General features: G+C 45.0%; 1 protein-coding gene across 1 annotated transcript in view; it reads right to left on the reverse strand.

Annotated features, from left to right (window-relative positions):
- Positions 1–15,896, reverse strand: part of LOC149343860 (uncharacterized) — a 51,913-nt gene extending 36,017 nt beyond the window's left edge. The window contains exon 1 of the mRNA XM_089546087.1: positions 15,800–15,896. Coding sequence (XP_089402213.1) covers positions 15,800–15,869 — 70 coding nt within the window. The 5' untranslated portion in view covers positions 15,870–15,896. The remainder of the gene's footprint in view (positions 1–15,799) is intronic.
- Between the last annotated feature and the right edge of the window lie 1,105 nt (positions 15,897–17,001).

The following is a 17,001-nucleotide window of genomic DNA, read 5'->3' on the forward strand; positions in this document are numbered from 1 at the left end:
GGAAGGACTATGTCCTACGCACAAATTATACTTTGAAAACACTCGCGCAAGGGGTTTCTTACTTCCGGAACGTATATAATTGTCGCACAGATTTCAATATGCTAATGCGCCTTCGGTGCTGGAACGCACTTTTCGGCTCATGTCAAAGAATAGCACCGGATAGCCGTTACCCGCAAGCTCATGGCGGGCCATTTTTAGCTCGTTCAAGGCACTAAATCTTCCAATAAGCGTTTGTTTGAACTAATTTTAAATGGTGGAGCTGTCCATGGACAACTAACAGAAGAATTAAACAACCACCTTGTGGATCACGTAAACAGTGCTCATTGTGTGGAAGCAGTGAGAACTATGACTACAAATCGCAGCAGTATCTTTTTGAAGCGAAAGGCTTCACTACCCGCACCACAGCCGCGCTTCGCGTGAGACGTCGGAGCCAAGATTTGCCACAGCCGCGCATGCGCGAAACCCAGTGACGTCACGCGCGGAGCAGGTAGCCTCCTCGCCACTGTTTGACCTTTCGGCGAAGCTGCGCGCTACTGCGCATGTGCGCCGCCTCCTCACCACCGCTACTACTGCGCGCTCGCCTCCACGACGACGTTTCATTTTTCGTTGAGGCCGCGTGTTTACCACAGTTACTACGCATGCGCAAGGAGGGCTGTATAACGCGCTTGCCTACACCGTTATCGTGGTGCTCCCAGTGCACTGTGCGCGAACTACGACAGCCATGACGTCGAACAAAGCATAACTGCAGCTTTTCGCTTTTATATCCAGGCTTAACTAGAGCTAAGGCTCGCCATTTTTTTTATCGTAGATGTGAAAAGGACATATTTGAAACGTTTATCTACGTAATAGTTCTGCATGTGATATCGATAATGTTCAGCTTAGACCTATCAAGTCCACAATAGACTTGCTTGCACCAAATCTTACACATACCTTCAGTCCATGCAGCTCTCTCGACGGGGCTTTTCCTAGCAAATTTGTAAAGTAATGACAGTCTTCAAAGGCGGAGATTGCAACAATTTGTCCTTCCATAGTTCGATTTCACTGCTACTGATATATTTGAAAGGATTCGAAAAAAATAATTGGCATGCACATGACCAGTTTTGTTGAAAAGTAGAACTTATTAAGATCGATTCAATTTGGCTTTCCGAAATGGAAATCAACAGAGGTAGCACTACTAACATAGCAAGAAATAATACTAAATACATTTGAAGAAAAGGAAATAGTAGTTGATATATAGACAGATTACTGCAAAACCTTTGATCGTCTTAGTCATTAAACATAGCTAAAAAAATTCGAAATACATGGAGTGAGAGGAACAGTTTTATCCTTTATAACTTCATAACTTAAACACTGAATGCAAAGTGTTTTAATAGACGACAGATTGTAGCAGACAGGTTAATACTGGCCTACCCCAAGGAAGCATTCTTCGCCGTCTCCTGTTGAACCTTTACGTCAATGGCATGAGTGCAAATAGCCATATTGCACATTACATATCAGATGTAGATGACACCTCTTTAATATTGCCCAACAGTAATTTACAAATATAGGAGGCTGTGATCAACAACGTTCTTCAAGGTCTACATACGCTCAGTGCCACGAGCTCCTTAGAAATTAACACTCAGAAATCAAAGGCTCTCATTTTACTCCCAGGCAATCCCAGATGCCGAACGCTTTAAATATCACATTAGGATCAGGGGCAATATATATCGTCGACACAGTTAAAGTATTGGGGCCAAACCTATACAAAAACATACCATGTCACAACCGTGTTAATTATATTATAAAAAAATTTAGAAATCTGTTGAAATTTTGGAAAATATCAGCTCGTTCCTACAAGCCGCGAAACTACACGTACACAATGCACTACTTTTTGCTGATATTAATTATTGCTTTCTTGTATGGGGGACAAAAACCATAACTAATCTAAATCGCATACATATGCTACAAAAAGTCCATTCGTCATATCGTATGGGCTGGCTCACGAGCTCACACTGGCGAATATTTTACTCTACTTAAAATAACAAGTGTGCAGATTTGATATTTACATGCATTTTATTTTATATTTACATGAATAACCATCAAGTGCTTGACTCAATAGCACAATTAAACAAGCATTCGTGATTCGCGTTTTTCACAGTCCAGCAAAATTCCTATTTTAAGGACAAAGCTACGCCAACAAACGCTACTTTATTCTCCTAGAACATTACTAAAACCATCCTCACTGCAATCGATTTGATATTCACCGCGCTAGCATCTCCGAGCTTAAGGCTTTTTTGGGGAACAAGGATAAGGCCACTTAATTTATGAACGCTGTGCAAACATTACTATTTGCTTTTGCCTGAAATAATGAACCTCAGGACATTGTGCTTTGCTACCAAAAAATAAAAATGTTTCAGCTGTACTACCTTCTTTACTTTCGTATTGTAATATAATTGTATAACTGGAAAAATGACATTGTGTAACTTATTAATGGGAAAGCATTACTAGGCTATGTCGACAGCGAACCTGTCAAAAAAATTCGTCTGCAGCGATTGCAGTGAACTAGAAAGAGATATCTTCAAAAGAGTGGTTATAATCGAAAGAGGATGACATGTGGATGCGGCGCAAAAATCTGGTGACGGTCGGTCGATTAGTTGATTAATTAGAGTCAAAAATGTGCAAAAATGGGCGTGGACAGGACAAGAGTGGCGCCAAATTTGAAACGCCGGAAGTGTACTACCACTTGACGATATCACTCTTTGGACCACCAAGGGGAGTATTGCCACAATACAAGATACACTACAACAAGCGGCAGATGTAGTAGTAGAGGAGGCACAAGCCGCGGGACTCGCGTGTTCCCCCCAAAAATCTGAAGTCCTCATCCTACACCCAAAGCGTCAAAAGAAAAATAAAGCACCTGAGATCAAAATCTACGCGGAAGGGGCAGCCATCCCAGAAGTGGAAACACTAAGAATATTAGGAATGCTGATACAGTCTAACCAAAAAAACGACACGTTAATTAAGAAACTGAGAAACACTGTCAACCAAATCTCCTTCCTCATCAGACGCATCGCGAATCGGCGAGGAGGAGTTAAAGAAGCCGAGACCAGGAGACTAATACAAGCCTTCGTTCTTAGCAGAGTCAACTACACTACACCATACGTCACCCTCACAGTAAGAGAAAGAGACGACCTGGATTCTCTAATTAGACAGTCCTACAAAATTGCGCTCAACCTCCCACGTCATACTCCAAATGAAAAACTATTACAGTTAGGAATTCATAACACCTTAGCGGAAATGATAGAAGCACACCTCATTGCACAATATGAAAGACTATCAGGCACTGAAACGGGACGTTTCATCCTAAAGAAAGCAGGAATACAATATGAAGGAATCCGTACACACACCCTGCCAATTCCAAGACACGTGCACGAACACTTAACAGTCCCTCTTCTGCCCAAAAACATGCATCCACACTACGATACGGACAGAAGAAAGGCTAGGGCACAAAAACTTCACGAAAGATTTTCAGTTCAGAACGACACTGCGCACGTGGACGTGGCAGAACATGCGGACAGAGACGCCTTTTCTCTGGCAGTTGTCGATCATCGAGGTTCTCCCCTTGCATCAGCGACAATAGATAAAACAAAATTTCCGGAGGAGGCCGAAGAAGCTGCCATAGCTTTAGCCATTACCTCCACCACTGCCAAATACATCATAAGTGACTCCAAAACAGCAATTCGAAATTTTGCAAAAGGAAGGGCCCACTCAGCAGCCGTCAAAATCTTACAAAAAATCTCCAATACCCGCCAGATAACATTGATCTGGGTCCCCGCCCATTCGGACCATCCTGGAAACGAGGCGGCGCACCAATTTGCCCGAGGATTCGTGGTTAACCGGGAGGTGCGCTACCCCGAGCTCAGGTCGGCCAAGGAGCGAATGACAACCTACAAAGAAATTACTACCCACTTCAAGAAAGAAAGACAGATCTTCCCAGAACCACATACATCCCTCAGTAAAACACAACAAGTCAGTTGGCGGCAGCTCCAAACAGACACTTTCTTTAATCCATACATGTACTCCATATGGTTCCCGGAGCAATACAGCCCCGTCTGTTCTCTCTGTGGGCACCAAAAGGCAGACACACCGCACATCCTATACTCATGTACTCAAGACAAGCCATCGCACAGTCTGCAGCTCTCTACCCAATCTCAGTGGGAGGCCGCGCTGCTCAGCTCGGACCCGGAGGTTCAACTTCGAGCCACAGAGCGAGCCGAAGAGGTCGCCGAACGACATCGTCGGTCGGCCACCTGGCGTCCGGCCTAGAAGAGGAGCCCACCGCGGGGAGGGGAACATGACCCCAATCCGCGCCTAAGACCTCTTCTTTAATAAAGTTTACCTCCTCCTCCTCCTTGACAGGAAGTATGGGCGGAGCCAACGCGCGGCGCGAAATTTGAATGTCCGGAATGAATACTACGATGAAACGAGGGGAAATGTGGAGTTAATCGAAATCCAATCAAAACTTAACGATTATAGAAACGTCGAAATGAATTATTGTGAATTAAAATGAATTAATTATGAATTAAGGTGGATTATTTCGATCATGATGTGAATTAATGGAACATGTGAGTGAATCAAGGGTAGATTAAAGTGGATTACTTGTGAAATAACGTGATTTATTGTAAATTAATTGTGAATTATTACGAATTCTCAATTAAGGTGAATTGTGTGATTAAAATGTGATTAGTGTTGCAATAACGTGAATCAAGGACGCCTTGAGTGTGGATATATTGGGTATGAATTGTGAATTTAGGTGAAGAGAGGCAAATATCAGCAAATAGAGGCAAATAGGAGCAAATAGAGGCGACGAGTGCCGAGAAAACGTCGATGCTTTCGAATTTTTTAAATGCGGGTTGCCGCAGTGATCACTAGCATTTTTTTACTTGATCCTCTTTACAGTTGATAACTTTTCCATTGTTATGTAAAATGTAAATTTACTTCTTTCTACAATAGCTTTCGGTCGTCGCTGTATGGCATGAAAAAGGGGCTTGAACGCGTTCAAGACAGCTTGCTTAAGTTTTTGTTTGAACTTCCTTCGTTCTTTTTGACGGAAGTAAACTGAATTGAATTTGAAATAAAAATAGATAATGGCATTACCTAGTAATAGAAAATGAGCATATACTATAAGAAATGATATATACTAAGCACAGTAACTGGTATAAAAACCGCGAAAAACCACACGATAGTACTTGGGCTGTCGAGGGATTTTAATGCAGCCCGAGAAACGCTGAACATCATCTATCTACCTATGTGGACCTCCTATGGCTACGAACTGTAGTGCCAAATAGATTGCATATATCTCAGCTGTCGTTGAATCTGTTGGGAGAGCTCGTTTAACTGCTGGTGATTCATTCAGCTATTAAATTACGAGTGAAGATGTTGATGAATATTTAAGATTTGCATCATCAGTAAAGACACGGTGCGACCAGCATATCGGATGTATATTTGGTAGATGGGAAACTGGTGACCAGCAAGTACCATAATGTCATGTTTTCTAATTTTCCATTCGACAGACAACTCGACCTTTGGGGTCAACAGGAGTTATGGTGGGAGTGTCATAATCCCCGTTCAATTCCCATAATTTGGAAAATGCTGTCGGTGTTCTGGAAACACTTGATCAATTTCACTTCCATCGCGATCTTGTAGCGCGGGAACTAACCGGCGTTTTTCATGTTGGGACATTACACGGAAAATGTGGCGGTAAGTTTCAGTTGCTGGATGCTGCCGTCCCTCTGAAATAATCACAGAGCCAGCAGTCGCTTGCGGTACTCCCAAACACACCCGAACAGCTGTAGCTATGAGCCTTAGTAAGGGCTCTTCTGTGGTTCTCGAAAGGCTGTGCAGTATCGGTGCAGCACTGCATCACTGCAGCAGTATCACTGAAGCACTGTTTCTGGAGCCGCCCGAGCTATTTCAAGTGTTAGGAAAGGGTTAATCTGCATGACGGGTCTACTCAGTGCTCGGATTGTCATCCAGATCATGGGCACGGGTGTCACGGGGGTCAGTGTGCCGCAGAAGTCACGCCGGCGCTTTCTGCCTAAATTCTGGATACGTTTACGCCTGACAGAGTGTACGTTTTGAGCTTCATGATATGATTTGAAAGAACCACTTCGATGATAAGCCTTTTACCCTCGCCTTCTAAGAGCCCTCAGGCATTCATATTCTCCGTCAGTGCTGCTGAATTCCACAGGTACTGGGTCTTGCTTGGTGCAACACCTCAAGTTGTCGAGTAACAGTGAGGTGAAACCAACAATGTCGATATCCGGGCTAACTTGCTGAGATATGTTGGAATGAAAAGACCTCGATTTGGTAAATTTAACTTGGCACCCTTCTTATTCACAGCGTAAGCGACGGTGATTTACCAGTATGGGACAGCGGTAACTTGCCCTAGTTTCAATGTCTGTTGCCGACCCCGCATCAGATACAACGTCTGAAGTACAAAGAATCAGATCTATATAACTGTAGTATTGAGGTCACGCAGGAAGTTCTGTTAGCCGCCTTTAAGCACATATAAGTTGTATATCTCAGCAGCACACTCAACAGCCCTTCTGCGGGCGTCGCAGTGATCACTACCCCAAGCACTATTTTAGCATTGAAGTCTCCACGTATCAGGATTGACTTATGCAGTTTCCATTTTATCTTTACATAAAGAAAAGCTAGTGCCATGTTGCTATTTTACTTCTGTCTGGCTCCGCCGTGCTAAAAAAAGCACCGTGACTATATTTCCATTGGATCAGGTAATGAAACAAGTTTGTTTCACTGTAGATGGAGAGAGAGAGAGCGGGAGAGAGCGAGCTCTTTAATGAAAAATAGATTTTAGCCAGCGTAAATATTCGCTGACATGCTACTCTGCGTGGGGGAGCGAATAGGAGAATAAAGATGTAATAAAGGCGCTAGAAAAGAGTGCGGTCATTGAAGAGGGTTGTAAGGCAATAGTTCACTGCATGACGGCTTCTTTGGATGAGATTGAAGTCAGCTTCTGTTCATGCACAGCGGGGTGGTCAAGTGCCTCCGTGCCACGGCTGTGAACATGGTTTGCGTTAGGAGTATACTGCCAGAGCGAAGTGTTAAGAACAGTACGAAGCAAATTCCTTTTTAGGGATCATTTAATAAAAGCATTTCACCACAGACACAGCTGAACACATCCAGTTTCCTAAACCACGGTATTGAGTCGAGCAGGTATTCGCTATGTGGGAACCATCTTCGATCAAAACAAGGCCGAACGCCTTCTTCCCAGCGGACTAGCAGGCTGCCGTCTAGACAAAGCAGCAGAAGATAAAGATCAGCCAGTTCGTCCATTTTTAAAGAGACAGGACTAAGGGCGTATACAGGAAAAGCGTTGACTCACAAATGGTCTGGGATTTACTTCAGCAAAGACAAACAATACACATATTCGGTACCCTGGTGCGCGTGTGCCAAATGCGGAAAAAATTGCAGGGAAGATTATACTGCGTTTGCACCTGCTATGTACCCTGACCAATCCCCCGCCGTGGGTATGTGCCATTAAGCCCGAGGACATCATCATCACTATCACTCACGTATAAGACTGATTACAAAGCGATTCTGTTTGAATTTTGTTCGACTATGTTTGCTATTAGCGTTCTTGCTGTCGTCGAAAACATTTTTCATTGGTTTTCTATGGCAGCCTTAACTACTTGATGCAGGCGATGGACAAACTTTAATAAGAAAAATGTTGCTACGCATCGGAAGAATCGACCATTACATTCAATGTTTCTACAACAGTATCTTCAAACGTTCCACAGTTGTCTCGTAATTAAAATTGGTGTCCAAGAAAATCCTGAACTTGAGCTGTGTTCGCAGTAATGAGGTCAGCCATGAACGCCTGACGCCCCTTGTCGGAGCTGACGACAACTAATACAATAGCTGTCGTCAGCTTCACTAGGGGGCGCCAGGTGTCCTTGGGTGACAACATTACTGCGAACACAGCCACCCCTGCGCACGACGAACATGCCGCTGCGCAAGACTAACGGAACTACCTCCGGCTTAAACAGCATGGCTGTTAAAAAAAAAAAAAACGATGCGCCTCTTCTATGCCCCTAGCCTCTGGCTCGTATTGCCCAGAGCTACCCCAACTCATGAGTTCAAAACTCTCTCCTTGGAAGCGACAGAATAGCATGCCAGAAATGGGAAAGAAGTTATGTGGTCACAGCGAGAGGTGGCGCCGCTGTTAGGCCGTTATCCTTGCCTTTACTGTTGGTATTTTCCCGGCACTGCGCTCGGCTACTGAGCCCGAGTACCCGAGCCCGTACCCGGCCACAGTGACCACTTCGATGGAGTCGAAACGCAAAAGGCGCCCGTATGCAGCGCGATGTCAGGGCACGTTAAAGATCCCCAAACGCGTAATTAATTCCGGAGCCCTTCATTAGAGCCCCTTTCTTTTCCATCTTTCACTCCCACCTTGCTCTTATCTTTACGGCGCGGTTGAGGTGCCCACCAACAAATGAGACAGTTACCGCGGCTTCATTTCTTAATAAGCAATCGTTTTTCTGCACATCAAAGCGGTGACAGATCCTGCGGGTAACGGTCGTTTTAATTTTTCTTGAAAACAAAAAGGCACGGAGAAGGCACAGAGCATAACGCGTGCACAAAATATGACCGCGTCGCAGCAGATGGCGGGAAAAAATGCCAGTATGATTAGCCAGCCAATAAAATTTACAGAGAGTACTGATTGATAAATGCCGTTCAAGACATTTTTAAAGCTTCGGGTATTTTATATCCGGCGACCAGTTTTGACCATTATACACCAACACCGACCTGTGACGCAGCAAGATGCGGCGGCGCTGCTGTAACGGGCTGGGAAGACTGGGGTAAAACAAGAGGTGAAATTTAGGCTTAGCGCCGGTAGAACTACATGGAAGCAAAAGTTTTCAAGGCAGTTTTCTGATTTTACAGCGCACCTATGATGTCGTACTTGAAGACCAACCAAGCTCACCCTAGAACAGATCCTGAAAGTACGAAGCGGCATTTCGAAGGCGATGCATTTTTAAAGCACCGCGTTAAGTAATCTTGAAGGTGACTCCCGGCTGGGGGTAGGGAACGGGAGTGCGGCGTATTGAAACACCAAGTAAGCAAAACTTTGGGAAATATTTTTGTCTTTTCACACAGTACACACGAAGGCGACTGTTTGTTAACAGTTAGCAAGTTCTTTGACAAGGATTGTGAGGAAGAATGCTACGTAATTTGGAAGCTACCTTCTAGAGCCAAAGCTCTACTTCGCGACCAGAGCTATAAAAGCCGTTTCATCGCTGAATTCCTGGCTTTGATCCTGATATAAACTAAATAAATAAGTAAAATACATATTGCCGTGAACAGGTTTGGAACCCGCGGCGGCGCGAAAACATCAGGTTTGCTGGCCACAGCACGACGGCACTATGCTTTCACCGCAGCCTATCCCGCTTCGTGTTCACCTGAAACACACGCTCGCGCTGTTCATTGTACAGGGTCCTTCAAAATATGTGCGAACACGGCGAAGCGTGCCCGCGCTCCGCGGAGCGTCAGCGCATCCGGCGCGGTCGCACATCGAAACAATGTGGCGCATGCGCACAGCAGACTGGAGGCGGTGCTTCGTGTCGTCTGCTACAGCACGGAAGCACGGCGCGCTTCCGTGCTGTAGCAGACGACACGAAGCACCGCCTCCAGTCTGCTGTGCGCATGCGCCACATTGTTTCGATGTGCGACCGCGCCGGATGCGCTGACGCTCCGCGGAGCGCGGGCACGCTTCGCCGTGTTCGCACATATTTTGAAGGACCCTGTACATCGTCGTCTTCAACAACTGCGACGCGAACAGATCAGGTCAGCTGAACCTTGAACACAGCTTAACCTGAGTCTAATATCATCGCCACATGGGCCGACGGCCCAGCAATGCAAGACCATGAGCCAATCAGGCTAAATATATGCTTTCGCACATTTAATCGTTTCGCTACATTAAACTCTACAATTTTACAGCCATTAGAGACGTGTGTGAAGCTGGCATAACAACAAAGGCGCACTATCCGCTTAGTGATTCCGCGAATCGCGCAAGGTTTTCGTGAACAGTCGTGTATAAACCAGTGTGGCTGCCGCGAACTCCCCCTATAGACTGTAGGAGGGGGTACATGGCAAGTGGGTTTGGTAAAGAATTCGGTAGGAAAGTTGTTTTGTGGTTACTCTCGGAGTACAGGCGGAAATTAAGCCTTTCCGAAGGGTTATACGCCGCGTCCTTGACAACTCATATTTAGCGGAAAGTCTTCTGTGACGATACTATCAGCGGAGGACACCTTGGAACGAGGTTCGCAGCGTGTGGGATTTCAGAGTGGTAAAACTATGTCCCGCGTGGTGCTCACGCAGACTTTCGGGGGCATTTTCTATGGCTCCTTTGCGTTATTTTTATAGTCGAATTATGAGTTCACGAAAGGGAGAAACATGCTGAGGTCGAGGAGAGGGCGGTTCTCGTCAGAGGAGGGCAAAGGCTTTAATTACGATCTCTGTCTAGTCATGTGTTTTGGAGACATTCTAAACAGAAATACCTCATAGAAACATTGTTTTAAAGAAATAATTTGTGGTAGAGGCGATATGCTTCCATGAGGCGTGATTAGGAGATGCAGAACAACAAGTAAACACAGTCGTAAGAACTTCCTCTGGAGATTTTCAAGCCTTAAAGCAAGCTTTGAAGTCAAGGAAACCGGCTCACCGCTTCTTTTTAGTGATGGTAAAAATTCAATTTCCCGCACGGATAATCGCTCTGAGATGCCTATTTATCTCTCGAAATATGAACATTGAAGCACGATCGTTATTTCATGCGCACTCTTTCATAATACACATCATTACGGAGTGGAGTATTTGCCCTTGCGCACTCCCAATCATTTGCAAATAACAAAATTTCAGATTGGTTGTGAGCATCTATGTTATAGACCTGCGTCTAAATAGGTGTCGGGTGTTTGACAAAATATGTTTGTTCATTAACAATTTTTGGCCGTTCAGTAATCTGAACTAGTTTTTACGGTATTACATGACGTTAATGTCAGGAATAAATGCAAGAAATGGCCAAAAATATGCTGTTAAGCCGAGTAGACCTGCGGAAGCATGTGCTTTGCCTTGTTGGCTCATTGCTTTACTTTGCTGGGCCGTCGGCACGCCTGGCGACGATATTAGACACAGGTAAAGTTTTGATCGAGGCTAATCTGATCTGATCTGCTTGCGCTGCAGATTGAAGTTGATGAAGATGACCATAGCACGAAAGTGTGTTGCAGCTCAGCACATGGCGCGATCGGCTGCGGCGGTATCTTAGTGATGCTACCGCCGCAGCCGATCACGCCATATGTAATAGATATCATTTTTAATAAAAAAAAAGCGGTGGTAGCATAGTGCTCTCGTGCAATGCCCAACGAAGCTGCTCTTTTTGTGCCGCCACAGGTTCTACAAGTGGCGGCAGTATTTATTCATATTTGTTTTATTTCTGCGTGCACAAGGTCACCCTCATGGTCAGGCTTCGCGCAAACTCGGTGAACCTGTTAGACCTCGTGAAGTAGGGTTTTCGTACTAAAATAACGGACAAGTTCGCTTCCAGCCCTCTACCGCAGTCGGATGATTGCTGCACGGCACGCGTCTAGCACATGATGAGGCATACGGAGTGATTTTCTTTCTCGCGAGAGCGAACGTGCGGTGTGAGATCCATCGTTCCCATTCGAGAGAAAAAAAAATGGTGGACGATTTATCTTGGTTGGACTAAATGCGAATTTGGTGCGCTAGCAATTGGCTATCATTTAAAGTGAATGCCCATATATGAGAAATTGGTCCTTCTCTTTCTAAGCAGCGAGATCACTGGGAGTCCTCATACCATTCCGGGCGCAGTGTTGCAGCAGTTAAGCGATGCGCCAATTCTCTGCGACGGCAGGTGCTGCAACCGGTGGGACTTGGACTGCCACCCAGGTTGCTCTTTCCGAGCAACCTCTCGCGATTAATCATTAGTTGAACTGTTACCTGCCATGGTGGGGAGGCTGTGAAGACGCCACACGGTCACGTGACTTAGGGGGCCTACAAGCCGGTGGGCAGAAGAACTTCACGGACAACAGCTCAGCGTCGGAATGGGACATCTATGATAACGCACTAAAAGTGATGTAAAGCGTAATATCATTGATTAGTACCCCTCAGAGTGGCGCTCAATGAGGTTGCCGAGTCTAAGGAGTTATATTTTGGATCGAACACATTCGTGTAAGTGCCTTACAGTAGTTTACAAGTGAATGCAATAAACTTAGTCCCTTCCAGCTGCTGATCACAGCATCTGATTATAAAGCGCGACAACAGTAGCATCTGCAATAGCTCACGAGACCGTCTAAGCTGGCACAACGTAGGTGTGCATTCGTGATTTGTTTATTGGCTTTTTTTTCACTTATTTGCACATTACTGCACTCATACAGACGAAGCAGGTGTGATCTATGTCTCGGCCTATTCCTGGCGCCTGGCGCCCAAGTGAAAAACAGTTGAGTGACACTATACCTCCACGTATGCTGCAATGCCGTGCCAAATGCTCTTGAAGATTACAGCTTACTTTATACATGCAAACATGACATGCGGGCCTGTCAGCAGCGCAACGCCCATTCTATGAACAAAGCATTAATCGGCCTTAAGGGCTGCCTGTTATACAGCACTACATGCGTACTCAAAGAAGCTGTGTTTAAAATATTTGCTTGCCACTGCCACGAGAAAGTAAACAATGAATTTTTTGCATGGATTTTATGCGTTGGTATTCAAAAGAAATGAGCGGAAGTGAAACAACCTCTACATAAAATTGAGAACGTGCACAGCAAGGCCATCATTGCGTTCGCAGTACTTGTCGGAAGCTAAGCTGTGATCTCATACACAGTTTCTCCTCAAGACTCACGGAATGGCGGAAAGCGCGCCTAAAGGCGCAAAGAAACTGTACACAAGCCAAAAAAAGGAAGTCTTTATGGGAGTGCGCGCCCATCAGCAGAATAAGCAGGAGCGGTGTCACGGTGTTCACTAATATACTGAGGAGCATAAGCCAGCCGAAGAACAAAGCAACATTATGTGCTTTGTGAAATTAGGTTTCAGTACCTACGATAGGGATGATGAGATTAATTTGCTCCACGCTATGTTATATGAGTTACGAATGCGGTGATGAACAGTAAAACGCTTTGTGGCGTCCAAATTCTTCCCTGGCGTTCACTTTGACAACAGCACGCTCCTGTGAGATGCCAGTGAGAAGAACGGTAATGAGACACGAGGTAAATATGTTTTTTTTTATGACAGCCAAGACATACAAAAATATTCAGAAATTATTCAGAAATGTCCGATATTTCCACACATCTACAATAGAATGCTCGTACTCGGCGCTAAAGCGCGGTGCGGCTTTCGGTCCTTCATTAATACACACCTGCGACATAATGACCCGCTTGAAAGCAGCACTGATACTACTATTGTCTCGTCCTTGTTGTTCAAGTGCTGCAGGTATTTTCACAGAAGCAGGGACGAACGTTTGTTAACATTAACTAGAGGAAGCGTAGGCCTCAACCTTTCTGTTCACCCACATACAATAACTAGTGTCTGATTGCGGTTATAGCCCAAAAACAAACAAACATAAAACCACGCACTTTCTCCGTCGGCAGCCTACTGCGTTTGTCGTCCTGCACGTTGGATGGCGATAACTAAAGATAAAGAAAAACCTCATGTTGCAACGAATATCATTTAAAATGCAACGAAGGTCGAAGATAAGTTGCTTTTACAGTTTGTTTTTCGTTGCCTTCAGGACCTCTATCTGACCCAGAATAGAAAAAAATGGTATGAGAGGACACTAAGGCCCTCTATGCGCACTTCTCATGTACGTTAGTCATAGCCGACACACCGGAAAATGGAAAAAAAAAGAATAACCGCGCAACTCCTAAAAGGACGTCTGCATTTCTATTGTTACACTGCCCAACGAAGCACCGAACAAATCACAATGGAGAGGCGAGCCATGCGGCGAGCAACAGCAGCTGGGCAAAAACGGTTCCAGACGAACGGCTGATACACTCTCTCGTCGTTACGTCTGGTGTAGCGTCTGTGCCGGGCAAGTTGCAGAGTGAAAATTATAGGCACAGAGACAGAATTTTACAAGGAAACTAGCACTAAACTTGACAGAGAGCTGCAGCTTGAGATACAGCAGGTTAATTCGCTACATCACGTTTTCTGTGGCGGGGAGGTTCGCAACCACTAGGATGGCGCTAAGCTAATAATCGGCACTATGTTACTGAACGGGTCGCAAAACCCTTGGGGCTGTAAGCAGTTTCAGTGGCTGTCGTAATATGCAGCACACAAGGAGCGCATACAGAGGATCACGGTCATCAGAAAGTGACCTTTTATGGGAGACGTAAGACGGCTTCTTCGGATTGTTTGAAAAATAAACTAAACAGAACCTGGAAGCACAAGTACCACAAACTTTAATTGAAGATTCTCTTTGCACACAAGAAGTAGATTTGTTCGCTCTTCAACACTGAGTTAGAAAATATCCCAGGCTCATTACCTGTCCAGGTGACTATAAGGAACAAGGAGAAGTGACCGGGCTTTAACTTCGTTAAACCGATCATCGCGCGAAAGCAAGAGATTTCCGTCCTACGTATGCGCGTCTTCAACTTTAGCATCCACTTTGTTTATAAACCTAAAGTATTCAGGTGGCCGGTGATCCCGAGCCGCCTTTCGGCAGCAATGCTGTTAATGCCAACACGTGTTGTTCTAGTGCCGCTTTTTTGGCACAACGTTGTCCACGCCAACGCGTGCAACGCATATCTCTGTGACTACCGCCGCACAGCTCAAAGCGCGAATATTAGTTCCATAGCAACATTAGTGCACCTAAGCGGTGATGTGCAATGCACGGCGCGGGAGTGTTTTGCAGTTTAACACAGTACGCATTCGGCTGCGGCGATGATCTAGTGCTCTCATGCAACGGCCTGCGAAGCTGATCCGTTCACACCGCCGCGGGTTCGACTACCAGTCGTGGGTGTTCTTTCCATCTCTTTTTTAACATAAAGTGACGCCGCTGTTGCCAGGAAATGGCACAAGATTCAAAGATGACAAGATTCTCGGTTCGTTCTGGATAGCGTACGAGTGATTTTGCACTAAAAAACTGCTCTTATCACTCTTTTGTATAGAGTGATGGTTGCTTGAGTTCGAATGATGCATTCCCTTTCATGCTGGACTAACACATACAGGGGGCAAAATGCTTGCCTAGAATACGTTCTGTGCGTGTTTCGGGCTGAACACGCGATATCGAGCGATAACATTTGGTTAAAAATGGTTTGCTTGTAAGCACGTGCAGTTGAACTTATACAGGCTTTCATCGTCATTTTTGCCTTCCTCGTCGCAGCGGCTTTGGGAGCTGCGGAACATACCGTTCGGTCGTTCAAGACATGTGTTGTGCCCTCTGGACGTCAGTTACTATTGCGATCGGTATGCGACATCAATATAGAAAAACGGAGCGGATGTCAGGAGTATAAGCTCAATCTGTGAACATTCTTTGAAGTGAGGTAGCTTTCTGCGCATGCAGATTGGTCTGAATGCACACAGCGAACAGATTAGCTTCATCCGTTCGGCACCCGCTGCTAACGTCCGCCGCATTTTAAACACAGATTCGTTTACTTCTGGCTTAAGAAATGAAATATAGGAATAGAGTTAGTAACGCTTAAAAGGTCTCTAGAGGAAACTGTCGCAAAAAAATATGGAATTATCGCTTTTTCGGCGCACACATGTCGCGCTACAAAGTACTCACCCCTTCGAGTTTCGCTGTAGCAGGCACCCAGAAGCGCAAGGATGCAGGCTATTTTCACTACTACTGTCATGAGGAGCGTTGTAGACTTTCCCCTTTGTTGGCGTGTGACAAAAGACTCCAGGTCCGCTTCGCAAGTGTGCTCTTTGCTACGTCAACCAGGCGGTGATGACACGTGTATTATTCCACATCCTCATTTTTAAGCGGTTATTTTGCTATAGTACAGGAAATACTATAATACAATAGAAGTACCCTAGAAAAGATGCGCGGCTTCATTTATAAAGTGCCTCATAAGAAGTAATGGCTTTGTCTGCTCCTGAAAATTGCTTGCCTGCTGGAAGCTGCTCCTCTAAATGTTTGTACCTGTTAGCTTGTTTTAATGCGTCCCTTCTAACAAGCTTTCCGGTGCTGAATGGAAACGTGAGCAGCCAGACAATGCTGCAGAACTAAAGCGATAAGATTTTTGAGCTGTGATGTGCCGAGTTTTTAGGCAAACTTCACAAGCACAACCTTAACGAAGGTGAAGACTGAGTCGTTTAGTTCTCGCGGTGAAGGCTCTATCTCGCACAAGACAAAAATGAAGTCAGTTGGGCTTATGGCAGGATGATAAAGCAAAACGATCATACTCCAGAGAGGGTAAAACGCAGTGTGTTTATGGCAAACTTACCCAACACCGGTTATTTTGAATGGCTGCATCTCTTGAATATTTAAGAGAGTGAAGCACAACTAGTTCCCCGAAAAACAAGCTCGAATATAAATCTGTTGCTTCTTCGTAGAAATCTTGGTTTTGTTTTGTCTTAGGTGTTCGTGTATTTACAAGCTAATTAGAATGTTTCGCTGCGTTACAATCGCAAGGATGGCCGCACCTGAGTTTTCCATAGACGGGTTTAAGTTGCTCGTTAAGTGTACGTGGTCAATAAAAAAGGCGGTGTACAGCACACTAAAGCAACTAAGTAAACCTTCTTATATGAGGGTTTTACGACGAGAAACTTGTTTAATCGGTGGTCCCATTTTCGTTTCTATTTTTGTACAAGTTGCAAGCGTACAGAGATTATGATGTCATGGTAAAAATGTTTATGTTCTTCATTACATTTTCGTGCCGCGAGCTTTTGTAGCGGTCGTCCCCACTTTCATATTCATTTATTTAACCATGGCGCAGATCAAAGCTCAAGTATGTTTTGAGTCATTGACTCTTAAATGTTCTC

The sequence above is a fragment of the Amblyomma mixtum genome, chromosome 5, assembly GCF_055824585.1.
Source record: "Amblyomma mixtum isolate Tamu chromosome 5, ASM5582458v1, whole genome shotgun sequence".
Classification (NCBI taxonomy): Eukaryota; Metazoa; Arthropoda; class Arachnida; order Ixodida; family Ixodidae; genus Amblyomma; species Amblyomma mixtum.